The 24,247-nt window shown below is 37.8% G+C and overlaps 6 protein-coding genes and 1 long non-coding RNA gene across 9 annotated transcripts; 2 read left to right on the forward strand and 5 right to left on the reverse strand.

Annotated features, from left to right (window-relative positions):
• Positions 1 to 393: 393 nt before the first annotated feature.
• On the reverse strand, positions 394 to 1,032 carry LOC119981943 (tyrosine-sulfated glycopeptide receptor 1-like). The gene is made up of 2 exons (XM_038825082.1): positions 972 to 1,032; positions 394 to 803 (listed from the first exon to the last, which is right to left on the reverse strand). Exons 1-2 carry the CDS (start codon positions 1,030 to 1,032, stop codon positions 394 to 396), a joined length of 471 nt encoding a protein of 156 aa, XP_038681010.1.
• Positions 1,033 to 1,106: 74 nt separating this feature from the next.
• Positions 1,107 to 4,877, forward strand: LOC119983065. The gene is made up of 4 exons (XM_038826723.1): positions 1,107 to 1,373; positions 1,495 to 1,612; positions 3,156 to 3,324; positions 4,447 to 4,877. The coding sequence occupies exons 1-4, from the start codon at positions 1,170 to 1,172 to the stop codon at positions 4,673 to 4,675; spliced, it is 720 nt and encodes a 239-aa protein (XP_038682651.1). The 5' UTR covers positions 1,107 to 1,169; the 3' UTR covers positions 4,676 to 4,877.
• Positions 4,878 to 6,705: 1,828 nt separating this feature from the next.
• On the forward strand, positions 6,706 to 7,806 carry LOC119982294 (NAC domain-containing protein 104-like). Its single transcript, XM_038825596.1, has 3 exons — positions 6,706 to 6,962; positions 7,060 to 7,328; positions 7,422 to 7,806. Exons 1-3 carry the CDS (start codon positions 6,800 to 6,802, stop codon positions 7,545 to 7,547), a joined length of 558 nt encoding a protein of 185 aa, XP_038681524.1. The 5' UTR covers positions 6,706 to 6,799; the 3' UTR covers positions 7,548 to 7,806.
• On the reverse strand, positions 6,844 to 12,487 carry LOC119982295. Of its 2 annotated transcripts, none has more exons than XR_005464337.1 (6): positions 12,294 to 12,487; positions 12,064 to 12,189; positions 9,381 to 9,480; positions 7,939 to 8,006; positions 7,206 to 7,302; positions 6,844 to 6,985 (listed from the first exon to the last, which is right to left on the reverse strand). It is a non-coding gene; the product is annotated as an uncharacterized LOC119982295 (long non-coding RNA). The 2 variants fall into 2 exon arrangements; XR_005464336.1 differs by having other exon boundaries at positions 12,299 to 12,473.
• A 215-nt stretch (positions 12,488 to 12,702) lies between these two features.
• LOC119982256 lies at positions 12,703 to 15,668 on the reverse strand. Of its 2 annotated transcripts, none has more exons than XM_038825546.1 (2): positions 15,514 to 15,668; positions 12,703 to 13,266 (listed from the first exon to the last, which is right to left on the reverse strand). In XM_038825546.1, the coding sequence occupies exon 2, from the start codon at positions 13,230 to 13,232 to the stop codon at positions 12,927 to 12,929; it is 306 nt and encodes a 101-aa protein (XP_038681474.1). In that variant the 5' UTR covers positions 13,233 to 13,266; positions 15,514 to 15,668; the 3' UTR covers positions 12,703 to 12,926. The 2 variants fall into 2 exon arrangements, with proteins under 2 accessions (XP_038681474.1, XP_038681475.1); XM_038825547.1 differs by having other exon boundaries at positions 12,703 to 13,340; positions 15,514 to 15,651.
• A 901-nt stretch (positions 15,669 to 16,569) lies between these two features.
• LOC119983158 (peroxidase 43) lies at positions 16,570 to 19,058 on the reverse strand. Its single transcript, XM_038826850.1, has 4 exons — positions 18,700 to 19,058; positions 18,225 to 18,407; positions 17,830 to 17,992; positions 16,570 to 17,041 (listed from the first exon to the last, which is right to left on the reverse strand). The coding sequence occupies exons 1-4, from the start codon at positions 18,907 to 18,909 to the stop codon at positions 16,620 to 16,622; spliced, it is 978 nt and encodes a 325-aa protein (XP_038682778.1). The 5' UTR covers positions 18,910 to 19,058; the 3' UTR covers positions 16,570 to 16,619.
• A 2,158-nt stretch (positions 19,059 to 21,216) lies between these two features.
• Positions 21,217 to 23,222, reverse strand: LOC119983194 (putative clathrin assembly protein At1g03050). Its single transcript, XM_038826900.1, has 2 exons — positions 22,577 to 23,222; positions 21,217 to 22,448 (listed from the first exon to the last, which is right to left on the reverse strand). The coding sequence occupies exons 1-2, from the start codon at positions 23,220 to 23,222 to the stop codon at positions 21,346 to 21,348; spliced, it is 1,749 nt and encodes a 582-aa protein (XP_038682828.1). The 3' UTR covers positions 21,217 to 21,345.
• Between the last annotated feature and the right edge of the window lie 1,025 nt (positions 23,223 to 24,247).

Below are 24,247 nucleotides of genomic sequence, written 5' to 3' on the forward strand. Positions count from 1 at the left end.
CAGACGATTGAAAGGTTCTGTCCATTTTCTTTCAATCTTATAATCTTGTGTGAAATGAATTAACATAGGTTTCCTCTTGGAAAGAAACTCAAGTCAAATCGAGAATGATTCTGATCTGCATTATTTTACTTGAAGGGGAAAGTTCTTCATAGTTTATTACTTTATTTTAACTTATTTCCAATACAGGATTAAGTTGGCAATATCAAGTTTTAAGATACTCCCACTTATGATAAGTGATAACTATGACGATAATAATAGTCTGGTGTTGTTCATGCATGCAGAGTCTAGCAGGTTTATTGGCTTTGTGGGGGGTAATAGGCACTTCAATTAGGTTTCTGGCATTAGAAATTCTAGGTCGTTAAACAGTTTTCTTACATATTCCATCAATTCATACTATGCCCCTGGTTGTCCTTTTTGAATACATGCATACTTCTTGTCGTCTTCTGAACTTATTGTTGTCAATGCAGGCAGCTCAGGAAGGTTACCCCATATGAAGTTATACGATAAGTCAATGTAGTAAATGCTCAGTAGAATTTCTAGCCAACTAGGAATTGGGCCACTGCAATAGTTATCAGAAAGATCCAAGACCTTTAGCTTTCTAAGCTTCGCCAGCCAAGCTGGTATTTGACCAGTGAGTTGGCAACGAGACAATGTTAAAACCTGTAAACTTTGGAAACTACTTACCGATTCCATGGTGTCATCATCTGGTAATGCTTCATTCAGAAAGAAAACAGATGGTATCACCCCGCCGAACTTATTACTGGATACATCTATTTTCTTGATATGCCTGGATCTGATAAAGGCTGGAAAAACACCAGAGAGACTGTTATAACTTCAATCAAGTATCTCAAGTTCATGTAGTGAGGAATTGAATCCTTGAGGAAAAGGTCCACTGTGGTGATTGCAGGAAAGGTTAAGGTGATTTACGTGCTCGACGCCTCTGTTAAGGAACCATACAACGGTAACTTTACTGTAAAACGGAGGGAGGGGTGTATAAGCAAGCTTGTCACAAATGAATGGGTCACTCTTCATATGTCGGTAGTTGAGGGGTTACTTTACAGAGATACAATAGTTACAGGGGTGTATTTGAAAATAAAAAATCATATACGACTTCGGTCTCGATAGAGAACAGACAGAGTGGATTGAACTTTTTAGTCCAGAAGCGGAGAATGAGCTTGTCGCTCCTCGGAGGCTATTCTTCCCCAGAAGAAGATGAATCGAAGGAGGACTTCAAATTCCACAACTCTTCGGACGACGAAGGCGACCAAATCTACCACGATTCCTCCGCTCCTCGTTCCTACAAATCCGTGGTCGACCACTCCGTAGCCTCCTCTAGATCCGACCTACCTTCAGCGCTCGACGCCTTCTCCGAAGTAATTCTCTCCTTCTCAACCTAAGGGAAAAAGTAGAATTGTTGAAAGCGAGAAAGTCAGGCATATGTGGTTGCTTATTAATCTGATATTTTTGCATTGTTTTTTGTTCAATTTATTGGAGATTTCAGGGCCGCCAGAGTTTCTGAACAATTGTGTTGAAGACCATGCTTCCTCAATAGATGGGAAAGGGAAGCATGGCAGGCGGAAGATCAGCAGGGAGAAAAAAGATTTGCCTACTGGTAAATTCCTCATATTATTGCCCTAACATCTTATGATTTTTTTCTTCTGCTTGTTTTTCTGGTGTGAAAGTTTGGTATGAGTATATATATAGAGAGAGAGAGAGAGTATTCTACCTTTTATCAGATGTAATGGCTACATTTTTGTTTTTCTTTCTTTGTTTTCATTATCGAATAAAATTAACTTTAAAACCTTAAGAACTTTAACCACGGATAAGAAGTTTTGGGATTTGTGGAGGAGCAAAATTAGGTTATTGTGACATAAGAGCAATATTTATCTTTTTAAATAAACTGATAAGCTATTACTACTTAATGAATGTTGAATGTTCAAAATCTTCATGATGTCATTGTTGGTTGTAACCTTTCCTGTATTTTTCATACTCACTTGTAATTTGAGTTTTCTTGGTATATATTATGCGCTGATGATCTCTTGTATGCATGTTTGAGTTATGCGAACCAGGGAAAAAGACTTGCATGGTCATTTGGTGTAAAGTTGGTGGTGCATGATGGTTACCAATTTTGATTTCTTATTAACGCCTTTGGCCTCCTTGAAACCTTGAAACCATTATCTAATGTAGATTGTTTTTATCGACTTATTATTTTGGTTTTTAATATACTTTTGAGTATCGACTAGGATAAAAAAGTTCTCCTGGACTTGGGGTGTGTATAATTCTCTTGGGTGTGAGGCTATGAGATACCATTTTGCATAATCATCAAGGATTGTGAGGGTTGCTGATCCCTTTACAAGGAAAAAGCATGGGTGACCAAAAAATGGGAGAATGTTGTGCTTGTGCAGAGGTACTAAGCATTTTGTACTATAAATATGTTAGGAAGACTGTGTGTGTCATCAAATGGGAGGAAACCCCAATCAAATACAAACTGTCAAGCATAGACGGTTGGGTTCGCTTTGCTTTTGTCTTGGGGAGACACTATCGTTTGTGATGAAATCCTTTTTATTGTTTTGGATGTGTTCTCCTCCTCCATGTTGTAATCCCTTGTATAGGGTGGCTTCCCCTGTATTTTTACGTCGTCGATTCTTAGTTGTTCAAGAGAGGAAAAACAACAGAAGCACTCACTTTGTTAGCTATTATAGCATTCAAAAAACTCTGTTAGCTATTAAGCTTTCCCTGCTAAATAGTTTGCAGGTGGGGAAATCTGACTCAGTGTTGACCCCATAAGTAACGTACCCATACTTCCTATGTACAACTCATGTAATATCTCTTATTAGAAGGTAAAATCACGTCCAGATTTTTTACAATTAAGTGGTATTCAAAAGTCCTACAAAGTTGAACACATTGGTGCTTTAAGCAATATTTTAAGCAATATTTTTTCTGCATATTGGTGCTTTAAATGTTAATTGCACGACATATTAAAATTCACTGCTGGAAATTTTACATATTATTTTGTACTTACAATACATGCACCATTGGCTTTTCCCATTCTTGTTCTTGTGATATTCTTCTTCTTTTTTCCTATTATTACTATTGGCTACAAACTTACAAAGATATGAATCATGATGGTTCTAGTCCTGATACTCTTTTTATAGGTGCTGTTGTGGAAGCAAAACCTCAGCTGGTTGGAGTTCATGAACGAGTGAGGAGTGATATCGAGAGCAATCAACATGCAACGTTGTCTGTGCCAACTATGACAAATGGAGTAAAGCGTGCGCCTACTGCAACCAATCCTAATGCAGAGGATGCTGCAGAGCTACTAAGGTAGATTTCTTGTCTTTTCCCAAGCTAATGAACACAATTTTATGTTCTGTCTTTTGTTATACCACGGCTGTGCGTAGTCTTTTGACCAGAAATAGTTTATTTATCTTGTTGTACGTGTGAGAGTTCAAGATTGCTACTCTAAACAAGGCCCCTCACCACTTTGCCCTCAAGCCCCGCAATTCCCGTCATCCCTGAAATAGGCTGAAAATTTTGAACAATCAAATGAATAAATATCTCTTGGAGTGATTGGCAATGGGGAGCCTCATGTGCAGTTCATATGCGAGGCATTGATAGCATGTTTGGACACCACCTTGTACATTTAGGCTTCAGCCTATGGGACATTCATGTTTACAACTTTTTGGAACAAGCGAAATCCAGTACTTTGCATGGGTAAACCTGAGACGGTTAAAGCGATCCCTCTCCCCAAGCATATCTAAACAAGACTCTTCTTGTCATTCGAGTCGGACCGGTGTCTCCCAGTCGGAAAGTGTTCCTCCTCAACTTATCGCAGGAATCATTCTTGATAGGTATTGTTTGGGAATTGGGACCAAACAAATTTGCATTCGAGTCATTGTTTGGATAATGATAATGACTCATTTAAGAGCCATTTATAAAGTTTTCTAAATGTCCTATTAATATCAACTGCCAAGCCACATGATAATCCATATCTTACACTCTTCCGTATGTCCCAATAATGCCAAGCAATCTGTTGGCCCCTATGACACTGTTTCTAACTTCATTTATATATTATTCTTTTGTTATCAATTTCCAACAACACCGAATCACATGTACCTGTCATGCATCACCGCTCTCATTGTTTTCTACCATCCAAACATATGTCTATGACCACATGGTTGTGTCATGAGTCCACTTGAAACACGTGTGTGTGTGTGTGCATTTTATGGTTTTATTCTAGTATTCAAGGTCGCCAAGAGCAAATTCGTGCGCTCTGATACCATTTGTTGATGCAGGATTCAAATCATGTGGTAACTCAACATAAATATATCCCAAAACAGTTGCTTGTGCTGCAGGACCTCACCTGCTGCTTTAAGTCCTTCAAACCCCCCTCCCTAAATCCTAAACCATGTTAGCGTACTTATGAGTCTGTTATTTATTATGTAGGATGTGCCTGCATTGTAGAGTTCCTAAAACCTACACCAGTGTACGTGGAATGGTCTGCCCATTGTGTAATGACCGCCCTCTGGCCCCTCTTGATGAAACAAGCAAAGATCTGAAAAAGAAGGGATCTGCAATCAAAGATAAAGAAAAGAGCAAGAGGATGAAGGGCCAATCATCTCACGCTACTTGGAAGAGTGAGACGGAGATGCACCTTCGACAACAGTTTGATTAGCTGAATTTAGTAATATCTTGAGACATTCCTGTTGTGATGTTGGCGTGGTTTAGGATTTCTAGGTACAATAATATTAATCAATGCTGTCCAAGCAGAAATGTTTACCTTTGAAGCTTATGAAGCAAGCATAAGTTGTTGTTATCTGTTAGTTTTGTGGTGTTTTTCTATTTATTCTAATAGAATGCCCTGCTTTGTTTCGCTCTCTCTATCTCTCTTTTCTTGTTCACGTCCTCCAAGGTGCTTTAGTGATGACTGATGGAGGGCGTGTGAATAAGAAATCGTGCGTATCCCAGTTATCTCAAATGTTGAGATGGACGCACACAATTTCATTTGGATAATGTGCATTCATTTCAATATTTGGAATAATTAAAGGCAAAAGATATTGGGATTTTTAGCATTTTCTCATGTGATATTTGAATGGTGGATTGGATTCCCTATCCCAAATAGGCAAATATGATAACTTTGAAAATTTTCTAGCAGATTAGGATTTTGTTCAAAAAACTGATCGAGACTTGTAGTTGCATATGCACCTTAGGAAATGCCATGACACCATGTTTTCATCATCATCAAACTAGAAAAACTATCTAACCCTCGGTGGCCCTTTCAGCATGGCAGCCGAGCAATGCAGTCACATCAGCGAACTGTATATATTTTTGCTTGGCTGCTGCCACCACTTTCTGTGGGATTGGAGTATTGGACCATATTTGAACGTGCAGGATCTCTTTAGAATACATTTTTTGTCATTCTTCATCTTTCAATCTAAACATTCATGATTAGGGATAATATACCAGTTGGAAAGCCCTAGTTAGGAAATTATTGTGTTTTTATATTACCAGGGTTGTTCAGGAACCTGTGCTCAAGAAAATATCAACCATAGTTACTCAAATCATTTATTGGAAATAATTTAGGATGAACTAAGTGAATCCTTAAGAACTTTTGAACGACTTTATATACTTGATTTCTTTCTTTATCACTTCTATCCAAGTATGTATCTTAGGTACACCCGAGTTATTAGTAGGGGTGGTAAAGATGGTGTGTATCACCCTGACCAAGGTTCGAATTCCCATTTTTGATTAAATATTTTACAAATTCATATTAAGATTCATAAATGAGAACTTGATATATATATATATATATATATATATATATATATATATATATATATATATATATATATAGACTTGGACAAATCGTAAGCAAAGTAGTCCTTCAATGTTAAGTTCATTTCCTGGGCTTTTTGTCTGCTCTCATTTTGTTTTCTTTTCTAAGACTTAATAATTAGTTAATAATTTATTTTTGTCCATGTGGGGCAGAAGAAATTCAATTGGAACTCCAGTGTCCTAAGAACTAAGAAACAGTTGATTGCTCTCTAACCATTTTGTTGTTTGTTGGGTGCATGTGTCCATCTCATTTGTTCAAAACCATTGATTACACTTCTTGCAGGAGAGATGCATGCATTAGAGGCTACCCCTTCAACTTGTATACTATCTTATATACAAAGTCATAGGGTATACTATATATTATTATACTACCAATTATACATATATAGATATATCTATTTTATGGTTTATGACCAAACCCATATTCATGTGTGCCACGTGGATGACAGCAAGTGCATGATATAAGCATGAAGTAGTGATGATGACCCACACTACTATAATTCCTAATAAAAAAAAGTAAATAAATAAACAATGTGAATAAGCCAATAAAAACTGAATCTGCCGCAGACTAAACAGGGCTTTCAGTTGTAGATACCGTTACTTGGAAGTATCTAAGAAGCCGCTCCGTTACCCACACCAAGTTGAAGGCAGACACCCCGTGCGTATCTATAATCATATATATAAATACATTGATAGATAGATATAGATATAGCTATAGATAGAGATGTATGCCAAAACACTGGAAAAAATAATGCTTTAAACTCCCTCAAACATGTGTGATTTGTGATCAACCCAACTTCTTTTTCACGTCACTTCCCATTCTCTTTCTTAGCGGCTAGACTCCTACCCATTGTTTACATTATATATATATATCACACAAAACTTGACATCGTTCATTCAACCAGTTCTTAATTCACTTCTTCTTCTTCTTATCATTCTGTGCAATATCAACTTGACACTTGAAATGGGTAGCAACAATGTTAATCTACCACCAGGTTTCAGATTCTACCCGACTGACGAAGAGCTCCTCGTCCATTTTCTTCACAGGAAGGCCACGCTCTTGCCTTGCCATCCTGATGTCATCCCTGATCTTGATCTCTATCCTTATGATCCTTGGGAGCTAGAAGGTATTATATATACGCACACACACCTGCATGTATATATACATGCATAAGCATAATTTATAACTAGATGTGACAGTTTGCTTAATTTGATTGTTTATAGGGAAAGCTCTTGGTGAGGGGAACCAATGGTACTACTATAGCCGGAGGTCGCTGAATCGAATCACAGGCAATGGGTATTGGGAACAAATAGGCAGCAATGAATCGGTTCTCACAAGTGCAGGCAAGAAAGTTGGAAACAAGAAATACCTTGTGTTCTATGCAGGTGAAGCTCCTTCCGGAATCAAAACTAATTGGATTATGGAAGAGTATTGCTTATCTGACCGCGGTTCTAGCAGTAGATCATCTTCAAGAAGAGAAAGCTCAAAGAAAGTTAGTGCTCTCATTTTCTTTCATAAATGAACAGTTTACATTATAAGCTATTCTGTAAAACATTCTTCTAAACTTTCTTTAATGCATTAACAGGATTGGGTTATTTGTCGAGTTTCCGAGCAAAATGAGGGCGGTGACAATGATAGTGGAGAACTATCCTGCTTGGACGAAATTTTCTTATCGTTGGATGATATGGACGAAATTAGTTTGCCAAATTAGAGTTAAGAATAAGAAATTGTGAAATTAATTAGTGGTCCAATGTAAGGCTTTATATCCAAATGTAGACATTACATTAATATATGTTATTGTTCCCTAATCAAAAATGCTTTATGTAGCCTAAGCCTTCAACATCACAAAAAAAGGAATGATGTAGCCACAAGTCCCATGGCACTTCAAATTCCATCATGTCTTGAGAAATGCTTCTAATGTGTATCATATGAATCCCTTCTGTAATGGCACCAAATGAGAATTTCTATGATACCGTACATGCGATATAATTTGTTCATTGCCCTTTGACAACTCAACAGTTTTTTTTTTTTCCATGAATGAATTTCAATTCTAAATCAATCTCAAGACTGCTCAAAATAGATAAAACAGTATTGGTACGTACCGTCTTTTTCCACAGAATCATAGACATTCCGGCACCAAAATGTTGTGTACACAAGTGGACAAAACAATCTGCAACCACAGCCAAAAAAGTGAGAGAGAGATTAATGGATGAACCAAATCCAATGTGAAAGCAATTATATGACATGCTAATTATTAATCATTATATGTTTTAACGAGTTGACCTTAATTGCGTGGACAATTTGTGCACTTAAACTATCATGAGAGGTTTTTGTTATAAGTTTATGAGGATATTTGAAGTTGCAAAGATTAGTGTGGAAAAGAAGGCAAAAACGTGAACAAGAGGTGGAGCCCAATGAGCACTGTAAACTTGGTTGGGTAATGAGCATCCCTTCCCTAGTTGCCCTTTTAGCTTTTTCTATTTTGATTGTATTTGGTAGTTGTCTTGTGTCACAATGCTAAGTAACACCCCATTACCTCTCCTTTTTGTGATTTTGTGGGTGCCTGCTTAGGGAAGCATTGAGTCATGTGTGATGCAATCACACACCACACTCTCAAACTGCGCAGACATTCTGCATAATATATATATAGAGATATAGATATATATATGTTCAGTCAATTTTGCTTCAATTCAACTCCACTTTCATCAGAGAATTTTACAAGCCCAACACACGTGTCAGTGTAGCTCAGTAGGAGCATAGCGGGTGTAGGGTCCGCAACAGACACTATGGTCCAAAAACTGGAGACTCAGAACCCATCTATAAATCTAACTACAGTCTCCCACTTATCCAGTGTATCTCAAATATCCACAACCTTGGTGACACTGTACGTCTGTACCTATCATTTTCGAAAGCTATCACAAGGCACTAGAGTTACACTTACCTACATGTGTATGCGCTGTCGTTTTAGACAATGTTCCAACATCATTACCAGAAATATATGTTGAAAGTCAACCTTTTTTTACAGGAGTTTTTCAGGCTGGATTATGCCCCTTTCACATTATTTATTACTAAAAGGTCAAAAACTCAATCTTAGAGTAGACTTAGACAGATGTTATACAGATTCATTTGCCATGCCCATGACCATGTTGAATCAGTAAAAGAATATATGTAGGTTATTCTTTGACTGATATTAGTGATTTTCTGGGAATGGGATTAAGACTGTTTTTCGGGTCTTCAAATTTAATCATTTTCTTTATTTTATCTAGATGTTTTATTTAACTCCTTCTACTTGCCAATACACTAATTTGTTTTCTGTAGATTCCAACTAATGGTACTTTCCTCATGTCACAAGGAAATATTTTTGAATTCAAGTGTAAATGGCTTGCTTTGATTGACTTAATAATAGTCTGCAGTTAAGTACTCCAAATAAGTTGTAATTCAGATACAATAGGACAAATTTTAAAGAACTAATTTTAGCATTCAAGGGAAACCAGAATGTTATGCATCACCACATGAGAAAGGAAAGAATGAACTAGTTACTTACCTAGTGGTAGATTTGTTTCACTGTCATGTAGAGGTAGCACGTTCACAGCGGAATCCCTGAACCTGCATTGACAGCGGAAGCCCCGTGCAATGGTGGGTACCTAGAATGGTAAAGGAAACTTTTTATCCTAGAAGTACATGTGCTAATTGATAGAATACGTAAGCATAAAAAGAAAATAAATGAAACTTAATGTCTCAAATTGTTAGCTGAAGACATCAACTATAATAATATAAGATTCTTCCACAAAATGGCAAACAAAGATAGCAGATGGCTACACATCATAGTCCATCCAGAAACAATTTAAAATTACATGGAGTGTCTGTCTGTCATTGCATTAATCCTAAATACAATATTTAAAACTGTTCATAGTTAAAGCAAACTTTTCATGGCACCTTCCAACAAAATAATATAAAAATCATCAAAAATGACCAGAGGTTTGTTGACCAGAGGGCCTTTCCTGTTCTAAGGGTGTGAGGAAAACTCAGTTAGATAGGAAGTCAAACATCAGAGAAAAATATGTGAAAGACCTATTCAATGATATAGTCATCGTTTGAGTTCCAAGTTTTTGGATCTTGGAAAAGTAATACATACGACCTCAAAAGTAAACAATTTACACATAACACATATTCTGCCCAGTCTATGATGTTAACTCACGGTGTAAAATGTCTATCAGTTGGTTTTTCTCTTAATTGCCCTCTGGTCGACTCAGTAGGTTACATAAATACATCATGTAATCTTCAGTGGACTATCTTCTTCTGTTAAGTCTTTAATAAACTGTGATGCAGATGGGAAGAAGAAATATCAGAATTTTTGGAGATATGGTTATTTCAGAGCTTACAAACTATTTTGTAATTAGGTTAAGGTCAACCCTAGAGACTCTTTGAGTCGATTATTATCGTCTCTTCTTCTATTCTATACGTTCAAATCCCTTTTTCGCTATTCCTGATTTCTGTCTACTACTTTTTCCTGCATCAAACTGTCTATCGGATATCTGAGCGTTTTACCCAAACAGCCAGGCAATATCAACCAAGCCATGCCCAGGTCAACCTTGGTTCTGGTATTGTTATTACTATCTTATTTTTACTCTGCTAACCGTGTCAGCAACTAACTTGATAATGGCTCACTATTGTCATTCTCCCTCAAAATATCAGCTTCCCCTCCTTTGCATTAGTCTTCTTCCACAGACTGCTGCCTCTAGGAAGCTATTTATTGTGACACTAACAGCAGAGTTGCCAGTATATTATTACCCTACAGAGGCATCAGGGGAACCATCCTCATAAATCTGGTGAACCTTGAGCGTCTAACTCATCTAAACCTTTCCCACAATCACCTTAGTCGACTCTTCCCCAAAGACTTTTTCATCACTACAACGACTAGAGACTTGATTTAAGCTACAACAGTCTCACAGGTGTTTTACCACCATGCTCAGAATCCAGGCATATCAACAATATCTTCCTTCTTCCATTTAGCTGATAATTTGATCAGTTTTAAAGCCAGTAATATCAGCTTCACAGGCCTCATTCCTGCCTCCATCAGCTTCCAGGTATATAAGGTTCATGGATTTCTCTTACAATGATATTCGTGGGCAGATACCTCCTGTACTTGAGACATGTTCAAAACTCAAGGTTTTACGAGCAGGTTTCAACTATCTTTCAGGACCACTTCCAGATGATATTTACAGCACCATAAAACTTAGATAGCTCGAGTTACCTGCCAATGACCTTTCCACACCGATATGTGACAACATTGCCAACCTCACAAGCCTTAAGATACTTGAGCTCTATTCTAACCGTCTGGTTTAATCCCTAAAGATGCTGGTAAGATGGGCAAACTGGAGCATTTTGCGCCTTCATAACAACAGAGTCACTGGTTCTTTGCCTGCATCTCTGATGAATTGCACCAATCTCACTGCACTAGATTTATGATTCAACTACTTGGCTGGAGATCTCATGCCATTTTATTTCTCAGTCTTCGCATACTTGATATACGCAGCAATAACTTTACAGGTAGCTTGCCAATTAGTCTCTTTGCATGCAAGTCACAAACTGCCATTATGCTTGTTGCTAACCAGCTAGCAGGACAAAATACCACATACAAGCCCTGCAATCTCTGTCTCACCTTTCAATTACAAACAACAGTTTAACCAATATCAGCAGTGCAATCAAGATTCAAGATATTGATGTGTTGCAGAAACCTTTCTACTGTTCTCCTCTCCATGAATTTTTTGAAATAAGCATTACCAGATGATAACAAAATAGGACTCGTCGATAAGAGACTGCCATTTCCTATTCTGCTTCACCGACCCAAAATCTGCAACTCTAGCACTCATATCCACATCTAATAGACTAACAGTATCTAAAATTGTGTCCAAATGGTGAATTACAGGCTTCAAGCAATAGTTCAAGTAAGCATGCCTTTTGTATTTGACATTTTTTCTTATTTTAAATAATAAATTTCTTGTGAAAATAATCTTAGTCAACCATGTAAATATATCATCACAACAAAAGCACAAAACATAAGAGGGTAAAAGAAATAAATTGGAATGAAAACCGCATCAAGATTCCAATTGCAGCCAAAGAGAAGGTAAGCGAAACAGACAATAAGCAGTAAAAATGTCGAAAAAAAATCCAGCAAAATCAAAAACAGGAAGAAAAAAAACAGCAGGGTCTTTGATACCATTTACCTAGAACTTCCTCTCTCTCAGCCTTAATCATATGGCGAAGCAATCTCTTTTCTTTTTTCATGTCAATACAAACCGACTGAAATCAGCTTTAGAACCAGATGATCAACGAAGATATTCTCGCGTGACCTGTAGTCGTAGACAAGGTGTTTGAGGTATTGTCACAAAGAAGAGATAGGGGTGAGGAATGCCAAACATGGTTGAGGGATGGGGGAGGGAACTGAGGACTTTACCGCACCTTCGACCGATGCCGATCAGACGAGACCTTTCACCAAAAATGCCTTGAACTAGGCGAGTTTGTGCGACTTTCAAACTGCAGCGCGGGAGGGAATGTTCACGTACTGCACTGAAGGGACAATTAAGACCTTTTCTTTTGTCAGAGTTGGAGGTTCTGGAAAGGTCCAGGAAATATTTGACTCAACTGTCATGCAGCAGCTAATTTTATTTTTTTTTAATGGAGAATCATATCATAAAGTTTTTAAAAATTCGATTTTTTTTTACATATTTGATATGAGTTTAAACTCAAACGATCACATCCACACACACATGCACAAAAATTTTCCGTTTACATTGAAGCAAAGTATTTTTCTTTTCCGTCACCACCTTTGCCTCAACACCTAGTATGCGAGAGAGAATTTACCATTGTTTAAAGCTCATCCACATTCTCAAGTACTAATCAAAAATTATGAGCAGCATAATATTTTTCTCCAAAATCGTCATTTTGTTACAGAACATGATAACCAACCCAACAAAATTGGGTCTGCCGCAAAAGATGCAATACTAACATTATCCCAAGAAATCCCCCTACCCCCTTTTAACATTATCCCAAGAGATCCCGCTCCGCTCCCCTTTTCGAAGTTAACAAACTAACGCTCCATCAGAACATCATCAAAGTTCCAGTCTCTCACTAGGTCCCTGCTCACAGCACGGCTCCGGACTAATCGTGGGGGACCTGTCATTCCGCCACTACTAGGATAAGGTGGTTGAGGGGTAACTTTAGATGTCGATGGGATTGAAGAATTAGCTCTTGGGAGTGGAAGAAGTGAGTTCCTGGTTAAGCAGTTGGCAATGGTAGAACATCTTCCTTCATTATCTGAACTTGAAACAGAGTAACTCCTAAAAGAGTGCGACGGACTTTCTACGCCATGGCAAACAAGGCATGCTAGGCTCATATTTGGTCTTTGGACGGTCCCGAATCCCAGCTATCTTTTTGTTGTGAAGTACAAGCCAAATAAAACAAAGGTCAGTATCCAATTCATCATGAACCATCTAGTCATTTCCTGCAACAGAATTGATGTTCACATATTTGTGCATACCAAAATCCATAAACAACCAAGTTTCAAGAAGCATAAGCAAAAGTAAATCCTAGAACAAAACCGGAATAATAAGCAGTTGATCCTCTTCCCTCTCGTCCAAATTTCCACATGCGAGCAGGCACACCAACACACACAAAAGCACATTCAAAAACTGATGCCTCACATGAATTTTCTGCATCTCAACGATGTAACTACAACATAACACTCTGTATTTTACCCATTGGCTAGAATAAATGGACAGAAATACTTTAGTTCCACCTACACAGCATTCGTAGGTAGCAAGGCGTTTCATTGGGACCAAAAGTCACATTGAACATTTATGGGTTCAAGCTTGGTGGAAGTCAAAATTTAATGGATCAATAAATAAAACTCCTGGGAAAATTTAAGTGCGAATCCACTTAAGAACAAACGGAGTCGATTGTGCCGAAGCAACAATCAAATGTCATTTCTTGTTCATATATAAAATTTAAATATAAGCTCTTGGTCCTGTTAGAGCTAGAAGGCAATTAGAACTTACAATCTGGTTATAGCAATAAATTATTTAAAAAACAGGACAGCCTAAGACTCCAGTAAATCTGCAACAATTACTGAAATCTGTCTTTTTTTAAAAACAAGTACCAAAATCTGTAAAGTTGACATGTAAATCACATGGTACAAACGGCTTTATTTCCAAATCAAATTAATGGTTGTGCAATTAAATGAGAAATTGGCTCTCATTGGCCGCTTGATGTATTTAACATGGTAAAGACAAGGAAAAAATTCACAAGGAAAAATATAACTCCAGCATACTTCAGAAAGACTAATTATGATTTAAGTGCCTCATGATAAAAGACAACTAATCCAGGCTATGCAGGACAGATTTGTGAGTTATGCCTTGCAAGTACTTCTGGTTATCCATGGCAGGAAAATTGGAATTAAGAACTTGCATGAGAACTGGACATGAGCGACCTCTTTACCTAATATTTGCAGAGACATTTTTCCATTCAGCTCAATGAAGAACCAAAAAGACCAAAATATTTCTGGAGAATACAAATGGTTGCTTACTGCTTGGAACGTGGACATCGTGGCAGGGAGTATGAAATGTTGCTAAAATTAAAGTACCTGATACTAAAAACAGAAAAGGGAGACCAAAAATGACATTTTTGAAATAGGGAAAAAATATTAAGGCACCTAGGATGTACAAACAGGAGCATTATAGCGCGCAAGATTAATTGTTATGAGAATCAGAACAACATAGTTTCAGACTTTCAGTACACTAAGAGAGTTGATAAGACAGGACAAGGACGCGATAGGATTAGCAAAGAGCACTGCTTTAGATTGTAATGGAAGGCAAAGGAGAATCAACACAGTGGATTCCAACTGATTTCTCTCGTGGAATAATGTAGCCAACCCCAAATTGTCTAGGGTTAAGAACTTAAATATGAAAAAAAAAGAAAAGATAGAGCTGTTGGAAGGAGGCGGAAGACTAAAAGATGGCTAAATAACTTGAGTGCCCTGAGCTGGTGACCAAGGTTAAAATGACTAACTCAAATATTGCAAAAATGCAAATGGCAGACACAGTATAAAAAGAATGGGTGCAACTACAAGTCTACAAGAATGAAAACGTCTTTTTTCTTCAGCGGAACCAAATTTATTCTTCTGATGATGAAATAGAACTTAGTTTATCATATATGAAGCCACTTTTGATACCCTTCACTTTAGATATGCTGCGGCCGGCCTCCAACTTATAAGACCAAAACCATTCTCCTCATATTGCATCCAAAATAATCTAAAGCAAATGCATGCCCACCCCAAAGAATAAAACGAAGGGGACCGGTAGAGATTGCATACCAAGAACAGATACCAAGTGAACAAAGGGCCTAACACTACCAACGAAACAATAAACTATCAAACCCTCAGTAAATCAAACACATGTCGCACGCTATCAATCTACGATCAAATCAAAGAAAACCCATCAAGAAAACTACATCCTTCCGCACTTTGAATAAAATCATACAGACATTTATATATAGACACATCAAGCACAAATGATTTACAAGAGATCTGAGGAGATAATTATATGAAATTGACATCAATTTATAACTGCGTTCGAGTATTCCAACATCGTATCTCGAGACAGAGATCTGAGAAAACAAACCTTGAACTATCTGACTCCGTCTCTGTGTAATTATTGTGTTCTTGATTACCAAAACAAGGAGCAGTGAGTAATGAAATCGCAAGAGGGACCAGAACTCAGTCAGAAGCCGCGAAGCGAATGCAGGGAGCGTGGTAACACGCGCAAAATTTGTTGAGTTGGAGTTTGTTCGTGAATAAAAATGGCCATCTGGTTGACTGATTTAATAATGGTCAACCCTTAATTAATTTATGGTCTTCTTGTTTCACTACTTAGTACAACAATTTCATCCCTCTTGTCCATGATTACTAATAATCATATTTGTTGGAATTAATCACTAAAATGAAAGTTAGTGATCTAATAAGGGTATTGATAACTGGTGTTTCAAAGACATTTGTTAAGAATTGACTATAACATATTACAGTATGTCATATGTGATGAACACTCTCTTGTCTAATTTTTTTTATGGATATTGATATCGTGTGCCCTAAGGGTATTTTGTTAAGAATTCAATACAACAAATCACACTGTACCATGTGTGATGAAGACTCTCATCTAATTTTTTAAAACTTAAAATACATCATTTTCATATTACAATGCACATTTTTCATCTTTATCTAGTGGCCTAAGGGCACACATTATCATTTTATTTTTTAAACTTAAAATACATACTTTTTTTTTTAGATTTCAAATTCATATTTTTCATCCTTATGTAGTGTCCTAAGGGCACTCATTTCATCCTTATATTGAGCGATGAGATGATTCCGACAATCAGATTGAGCTAGTGTGTAATGATGCATAAAAATGTTCCCAACATGGCACTCGCCACTAGCCCTTTGATCGTGATCTTCTCCTTCCATTCCCACACCACCTCAGACTTGACAGCTGAGATCTTCTTCGACTGCATCAGTTTAGATATTTCCCCTATCGACCCCTTGTCGAGGTCACGAAGTAGTTGACGATAAAAGGTGGATTAGTCCAAACATCGTGGAACATCATTAACGAATAATTTTATACTAAGACTATTTACGCGTGTTGGACACAAAGTTAGCAATACAGTAACATTATGATTTGTGAATGATCAAATATGAATATACACGACATGATTAACTAAGTAAACATTACATTAATCAATTAAAAGCCGAACAAGTATGCCTAATCTCCCCTTCCGAACCAGTTTTAACATCAATCTGGCCCATCTTTACGATGGATTCAACAAAATCGGTCTCAAAAGATGGTCCAAAAACAGGACTAAGTAGACCAAAGTAGGATTCAACGACACTTTTAGTTGCTAAATCATCGTTGAGCCGGGCGTCTGATTCCAGGACTGCAAAACCGTCCCTGATATTGCGCAATATCTGATTGTCAAATGTCAGCTCGCTTCCATGATCGATTGGTAGTCGTACGTTGACATTTCCGTTCTGAGGGCAAATCGCTTTTAGCTCCGGGAGGAAATTAGGGTTTATGGATGGATCGGGTCCTCCGCCGGGTACGAAATTGTAGAGGCGTTTTGTCATGAAGAAGCATGCTGTGGTTCCAATTGTATGTGCAGCTGCTCAACACAAGATTTAATTTCATCACTTCCACAAATTAATTGTAGAAAATCATACAATTTGATATAAAATTCATTGTTGTGGGGTTTTAGCAATATTAATTGAAAATTAATGCTTGATTATTTAAATTTTATATTTAAAAATGTACATACGGACATGGCTTTCATTTTTAATAACCCATAGACATTAGTGTCTCTAACAAATCTTCCCTATGGACAACTGATCTAAACTCGATCCGTCAGGCTCATGCGTACAAAAATTTCTACTTGACGATAGGATAAATTGGGTTAAAGCTCAACGCGTGACCACAAGGATATTACTCAACAGAAATCAAACTCAAATTCAAGACCTTTTGAATACATATAATTTGCTCCAAGAGAGATTCACCACATTACTCATAATTCAGGACATTAGGGTTTCATGTGGGTATGAATCTCATATACCGAAACTCTACAATTATCAGAATATACGATTCCATATAATACTCATATAATGATATGGGAGAAGTGTTACACCACACCATTGTTGACTCATGAAGAATTGTAGAGTTCCCTTATCCATCAATCTCTCATGAAAACTTTCTTGAACTATGTGTCTTATCATTGTGAAAGTTATCCAAATTTTCTCTATCCCTATATTTATGCTAAGAAAATTGAATTGATTAATTTCATGCTCACGTGAACTTGAGTTACCACCAACCACAATATTCACCAAACAAGCATGAATATATATATGTACATAGAGAAAGACGGCTTTGTTTAGAAAGAGAAGTGCGTAGTATTATTACCACTAAGAACCACAAGATCCTTTGGCGAGAGTCCTTTGTCTATAAACTTGGTTTTCAGTTGCTGGATTGAATCACTAACATCAGGCATGTCAGCGGCCAAGGACACATTCGACACTCGACCATCCCTTCGCCCGGCCGGAACTTGGTATGTTGGTCCATTTGCCTATCCAAATTTCACAAACACAAATACGTAAGAAATATACGAAAATGATAAAAATCCACCCCGTTGGTATCCAAGCTATTATCATAACTGCTAAGTTGGACGCACAAGATCCAAATGAATTCGTGGACTCTACGTATCCCACATCATGTATGCGTGCAACTCAGCAGCAATTGAGGTAACCGAAATACCAGTTGTTGGGATTCTTATCATAACTGATATATCTGTGTGTTACCATGGCTATGGCGTCTCGAGCGGCTAAGGCCACAATGTCAGCGCAAGAAACAATAGAAGGACAAGCAGCTTCCAATTGGGCTTTGGCTTTCTCTATCACTTCAAATCCCCCAACACCTTGATGACCAAATGCTCGTCCCTCGTCGTCTGGACCATTCTCTATTAGAATCGATCCATCGCACCCCTGAGTTAAAAAATAAAAAATCATATCTATGTATTATTCTAACATGTTCAAATCACAAAAACAATCTCCATTACATTATATACATAGCAGAATTGATCGATTCGTTCTGTTGAAATTCTCAGTCCAAACACATTAAAGAAATTGCTCGCTCTAAACCACAAGAAAACCGCGAAAAGAGTCACCTCTCATAAATTCATCTATCCTAACCAGATCGTGTCAATACTATAAAAGATGTGATTTTTTTTTTTACATTTTATAATGGAATAAATTGATAAGAAGAAGAAGAAAGAACCTCAACAAAACAGTCATGGAAATGGAGCCTGAGCAAGACTGCAGCCATGTTAGGATTGTCGCTAACGGCTTCGCGAACAACGGAAGTTACAGTCGACTCAGCTTGAGGACATGAATCTCCATAGAAACCCACACTGAGCTGCCCTTGAGAGATCCCAATAAAGCATGTGAAGATCAGGAGCATCAGAATTACCAGCAGGCTCCTCTCCATAAATTGAAAAGGCTAGCTAGATGTAGATTATATACAAGAGAAGGCCAGAGAAGAAGAAGAAGAAATTATGAAATGGTGAAAGAGGCCAAAAGCATGAAAAGGAAAGTGGTACATGAGACTGGAGCCGATGAAGAACATTAGCAGCAACTCCAACGGTGACATATACAGAGATAGAGGAGGCGGCAATGTGTCAACTGGTTTGTTGTTTGCATGTTAATTTGTCATTTCTTTTTCAAAAAGCAGTGCTCGACTTTCTTTTAATGCATATTTGTCACTTATCTTCAGTGCTTGACTTTCTCCCCCTTCTTTTAATGCGTCTTTAACTTATCTTTTTGTTATGTAGTTGCTGCTTAATTTCCATTTGTGAGGTGATTTTGTTTTTTTCCCAAGCAGAGTGTAAATTCAGATGGACCTGAACTCATGGGCTTGAAATATAAATGAAAGTTGGTGTGCACCGTACCTATTCAACATCTTTGAAAATTGAGAAATTGAATTGCACATTCTAAGATTCGAACTTGAATGTAGATTCAACAAATCAACGGTCAAGAATAATCAATTATACCTAAATATTTAAATATATAAGTTAACTATATATATATATATGATTATAATATTTATTGGGACTTGAGACAAAAGAAGACCGTGTCAGATTATATAAAATATTAAATAATTTGTATTAATCAATAATACAAAAAATATAAATTTATTTGTATACTATATATCTAAAATATATATTAATTTATAGTATATTATAAATCCGCTGTTCAACCTTAATCGAACCGGTTGAACCTCAAAAACCTCGAACCTCCAATCGACATGGTTTGATCCACGGGTCAGCTTTAAAAACTATGAGTGTCTCACTTTGGTGGAGTACAAGATTTTTTGCCCCGTCCCCACCCTGCACAAGCCTCGGGTCGGGGAAAATCCACTGGGGCAAGACGGGACAGATCAGATCGGGGCGGGTCGAGATGTCATCCTTACCTCTGACCCACCATTATGAGAGGTGTCAAATAGGCTGAAGTCCCATTAGTCGGAAAAGCCCAGCCCAATAACCCTTCACGGTATGAACTAAGGTTTTGTGTGCTCTTTGCTGCATTCAGTTACAGTGGCATGTTGTTCACCGCACAGGTTATTTGGCCTGATTAGTTATCTGGAACTTTCAATTCTATACACAGGAATTGTGTTCAATCTTGGAGGATGACTTCTATTGACAAATGGTTGGGACCACAGGGGATTATAGTTTTTAAATTCAGATCAGCCCGCTGATCGGACCGTCAAACCCGTGAACCAGCGGCCTAGCCAGTTTGTTGCTTCTTTTACACCGTATATGCAATGAAATCGCGAAATCGTTCGTTGGACCGCGCGAACAGTGTGAACCATGCAAACCGTGACCCGCCTGGTTTAGTTGCCCCTCTTCTTCTTACCTTCTTCGACAGAAGTCTAAGTGGTAAGTCGACTTTTTATATCCTTGATGAAGATAGTGAGACCTCCCATGGCTTCCACCTTTGTATTTGAAGTCTCGAACCAGCAAACGAATCAAAGAAAATGAGAGAAACGATTCGAAGAAAAAAATTGAGGAACTCATTTGAAATAACGAAGAGTGTATGATAGATGAAGATCTGTAGCATGGTGAGATTGGTGAGAGATAAAAACTGCAATTGTAGAAAGAGGCCGTGTGAGACAGAGATGAGAGAACTTTTGAGTCTTGAGAATGAGAGAACTCATGAGAGGGAGGCGGCACATATGTTTGCTAGGCATTTAGGTTTGTTGCCCAAAATGGCTAAATCTTTGCCATTGATTCAACAAATCAACGATCAAGATTAATCAATTATACCTAAATATGTAAATATATAAGTTAACTATATATATATATATGATTATAATATTTGTTGGGACTTGGGACAAAAGAAGAAAGTGGCAGATTATATAAAATATTAAATAATTTGTATTAATCAATTATACAAAAAATATAAATTTATTTATATACTATATATCTAAAATATATATATTATAAATCCACGATTCAACCTTAATCGAACCGGTTGAACCTCAAAAACCTCGAACCTCCAGTTGACATGGTTTGATCTACGGATCGGTTGTAAAAACTATGAGTGTCTCACTTTGGTGGAGTACAAGATTAAAGAATATCATGACATTTTGGTAACGAAAGAGATGGATGCACGAACATGATCAATGCGAAATCGTGTACGTTTATTTCAACGCATTTGGGATAGGTCAGACATAAAATATTAGGATCCGTAAGATTGTTGTTTTGGTAATACCACAAGTACATTTGGCATTGTTTGATATATGTATTCGCATTACAGGTTCGTGCAACAATAAATTATGAAACAAGCACTCCAAACCTCAACAAAAATTGAAAGAACAGTGACTAATTCCAACAAATAAGACCCTACAAAAGCAACCTTTCCAATATTATATGTAACCTTCCATGTTATATGGACTTGGCTCTTGTAGCTTTGACAATCCAATCTGTCCTTGCATCCCATTCCTTTGATATTGTTGCCACATTAGCTGCTCTTCTACCAACAGCCTCTGCTTCTTCTCCATCTCTGACATTTGCACATATGGTGGCATAGCCACTGTCAGTGACGCTGCAAATGGGTCTACACTTGTTGTTGAAGGTGTTGCGCTGCCATCGGTCACCACCGGTGGTGCTGGCAGCGCCAACATGGCAGGCTGTCCAGCCAAAGGGATGGCAACGCTGCTCGCACTACCATTACTTCCACTGGCATTTGCCATTGCGGCCTGCACTGCTCCTTGCTGATACATCCCATCAAGTAATAACTTATCAAAGCCACCACCAAGTGAAGGCTTTTGATAGGATAAATTGCTTGCAGATTGAACCAGTGCCGTCTCCCAGTCCCCATCATTGTTGAATGCTTCCCATGTTGGAGCTTGTGTAGGTTCATGAGCTGAACCGCCATCAAATAAAGCTAAGGCCAGTTTATCTGCATGGTCTTCACTTGTCACTGCATCATCTCTTAAATTCAACAGATCACCTTCTAGTTGGAGAGTCTTTTCTTTCTCTTTTTCCTTGGGTTCCTCTATATTTTCTTCCTCGGCGACACTTTCAGGGGCCGGTAGTGCCTTTATAGCATTCATGTCTTCTTTTTCTTCTTCTTCTGTTGGTTCTTGTTCATCTTTAGTTTCTTCTTCTGGCTCATTTTTCAGTTCAAGAAATTTATCCCTCTTAGTTTGTGCCAATGCCGATTTGTCTCGTATAAAATCATCCATGAGATCAAGCTTCTTCTGTGTGATTTTCTCTATATCTGGGTATTCTGAGGAGCGCACAATGCCAACAGTCTTGCACCAGGCGTAGAACGTTTCCAGCTCGTCAAACTGCTTCGAGACTCGACAGAAGATCTCGTAAACTTTGACAGAATCAGGTACTTCTAACTCCATGAAACGATCTATTAAGATCCCCAATACCTCTGTTACATCAGAGTATATCTGAAAACTTTCTTTCACCACTGGATAGAGAGCTACTATAACAATCCTATTGTTCTTTGCTGCACCTGTACAAATACTTACAAAGATGATCAATGTTAAAAATATTTATGTCTCTGAAACAAGTTCATTGTATGAATTGTTTGTTGTGAGTGTGGATTATGAATTATATTATTTTATGATCTCCAATACAAACCTGTTGGGCGACACGCCAAGAAGCGTTCAAGGAGCTGCTGGAGATGTTGTGCCCTTGAAAACACATGTTCAGTCTTCATCTCACGAACCGGTGTAGATTTCGAATGAGCAGACACTGCCTCTTCTTCTTCTTCTTCTTCATCAAACCCAAACGCACTTCGCTTGCCACGCCTGCCTTGCATCCTGAACTCAAGTCGTTCATCAAGATAAAGCGCATATGTACGCACAAATGCTGAGTAATCCCACGAATTATACGATTTAGAGGCATGGCGGAAATCAGACATGTTGAGGAGGCGAGTTCCACGTCTTGTTGCGAAGAAGATCTCTTGCTCGTAGGCCGGATCACCCTCTGCGATCAAACGTTGAATCAAAATGAGTGTCTTGATTGCAACAATCCAGTTCTTGGTCTTGTTCAGACGCCTGGAAAGGGTGTTGACACAGGCACTGATGTAGGTGCGAGAGTAGGAGGTTAAGTTCAGTATTTCACGAATGTACTTCTCCTCGGTTGGATATTCTTCATGTCTTGTTGCTTTTACGATCGCCACATCGAGATCAGAGAGCGAGTTGGTGTTATTGACCTTGGCAAGGCCTATGCTGGTCTGGTCCTTGACCGCTCCAAGAGCTCTTCGGATCTTGCTCGGAGCCATTGACACTAAGGCAGGACTACCTTTGGTGTTGCTGGACGTTCAAAAAGAAAAGAAAAGAGAGAGAGAGAAATAAGGAAAGAGAAAGCTCTCTCTAGATCTCTCCTTTTCTCTTCTTTCTTTGTGCGTTCGTTTTTACCACCTCTTCACTTCCTCTGTTTTTCTGTCAACTTTCTTTTCTTTTCTTTTCTTTTTCTCTGAAACCAAACATCAAAGACCAACCTCTCAATCTACTACACATTGGCCGTTATTGTAGCATGAACATAAGGAGATTCAACGGTTTTGAAAGTTTGTTTGGTTGCCTCTCTCCCATGCATTTTGAGTCTCACATTTGTCTGAGAATTGAGATTGCCTTCATTTATGACCTTTTCAAAGGTTCAACGACCTTCCATATACAGATAATTCTCCATCTCTCCCATCCTGTGTCTTCCTCATATTCTTCAGTGATTGAAACCCAAAATAAACTTGGCCAATAAAGGCATAATCATAAAGAAAATAGGAACAGAGGCTTTATTTATGTACAGGATTTTTGTAGGTTGTTACAGAATAGTTCAAAGAGATGCCCTTGTGGTCTTTTTTAATTTTAGTGTTATTGCTACCATTTGATAAACCCTCCCTCATTACACCAATAAGACATTTTCTTAACCTAAATGAGTTGGGCTTTGATCTATGAGTTTCGACCCTTAATGACTGATCTAAGGAGGAACAAAGTTGTGTGGACCCTTTGTATCATCGGGAATATGACAATCCAAAACGGACAATATTATTGATGTGTATGGGGTGTGAATTTACAAACGAACCGAGCTTTGAGCCTTTTTTCAAACTTGATTATTAAAATGGCCGGGCCGAGCTTGAGCCTAACCAAACTTGATGATTTATTTATCAAACATAAAATATTACAATAAATATAATAAAATAACTAAATTTTTATATTTTATGTACTTTGACTTATCACGGGTATTAGTTATTTATGACAACAAAAATAATAAAGGATCTTAGTAATAACCATCTCAGAAGTATCCAACAGT

Source organism: Tripterygium wilfordii, chromosome 17, assembly GCF_013401445.1.
Source record: "Tripterygium wilfordii isolate XIE 37 chromosome 17, ASM1340144v1, whole genome shotgun sequence".
NCBI lineage: Eukaryota > Viridiplantae > Streptophyta > Magnoliopsida > Celastrales > Celastraceae > Tripterygium > Tripterygium wilfordii.

Excerpts from the sequence above, each read along its gene's own strand:
- LOC119981943 (XM_038825082.1), bottom strand. The coding sequence starts at position 1,032 with ATGAAGAGTGACCCATTCATTTGTGACAAGCTTGCTTATACACCCCTC. Across the intron at positions 804-971 it reads ACCCCTCCCTCCGTTTTACA|CCTTTATCAGATCCAGGCAT; the intron begins GTAAAGTTACCG and ends GTGTTTTTCCAG.
- LOC119983065 (XM_038826723.1), top strand. The coding sequence starts at position 1,170 with ATGAGCTTGTCGCTCCTCGGAGGCTATTCTTCCCCAGAAGAAGATGAA. Across the intron at positions 1,613-3,155 it reads GAAAAAAGATTTGCCTACTG|GTGCTGTTGTGGAAGCAAAA; the intron begins GTAAATTCCTCA and ends CTCTTTTTATAG. Across the intron at positions 3,325-4,446 it reads GATGCTGCAGAGCTACTAAG|GATGTGCCTGCATTGTAGAG; the intron begins GTAGATTTCTTG and ends TTTATTATGTAG.
- LOC119982294 (XM_038825596.1), top strand. The coding sequence starts at position 6,800 with ATGGGTAGCAACAATGTTAATCTACCACCAGGTTTCAGATTCTACCCG. Across the intron at positions 6,963-7,059 it reads TGATCCTTGGGAGCTAGAAG|GGAAAGCTCTTGGTGAGGGG; the intron begins GTATTATATATA and ends GATTGTTTATAG. Across the intron at positions 7,329-7,421 it reads GAAGAGAAAGCTCAAAGAAA|GATTGGGTTATTTGTCGAGT; the intron begins GTTAGTGCTCTC and ends ATGCATTAACAG.
- LOC119982256 (XM_038825546.1), bottom strand. The coding sequence starts at position 13,232 with ATGAGCCTAGCATGCCTTGTTTGCCATGGCGTAGAAAGTCCGTCGCAC.
- LOC119983158 (XM_038826850.1), bottom strand. The coding sequence starts at position 18,909 with ATGGAGAGGAGCCTGCTGGTAATTCTGATGCTCCTGATCTTCACATGC. Across the intron at positions 17,993-18,224 it reads CTCGAGACGCCATAGCCATG|GCAAATGGACCAACATACCA; the intron begins GTAACACACAGA and ends AAATTTGGATAG. Across the intron at positions 17,042-17,829 it reads GGATCTTGTGGTTCTTAGTG|CTGCACATACAATTGGAACC; the intron begins GTAATAATACTA and ends TGTGTTGAGCAG.
- LOC119983194 (XM_038826900.1), bottom strand. The coding sequence starts at position 23,222 with ATGGCTCCGAGCAAGATCCGAAGAGCTCTTGGAGCGGTCAAGGACCAG. Across the intron at positions 22,449-22,576 it reads CTTGGCGTGTCGCCCAACAG|GTGCAGCAAAGAACAATAGG; the intron begins GTTTGTATTGGA and ends GTATTTGTACAG.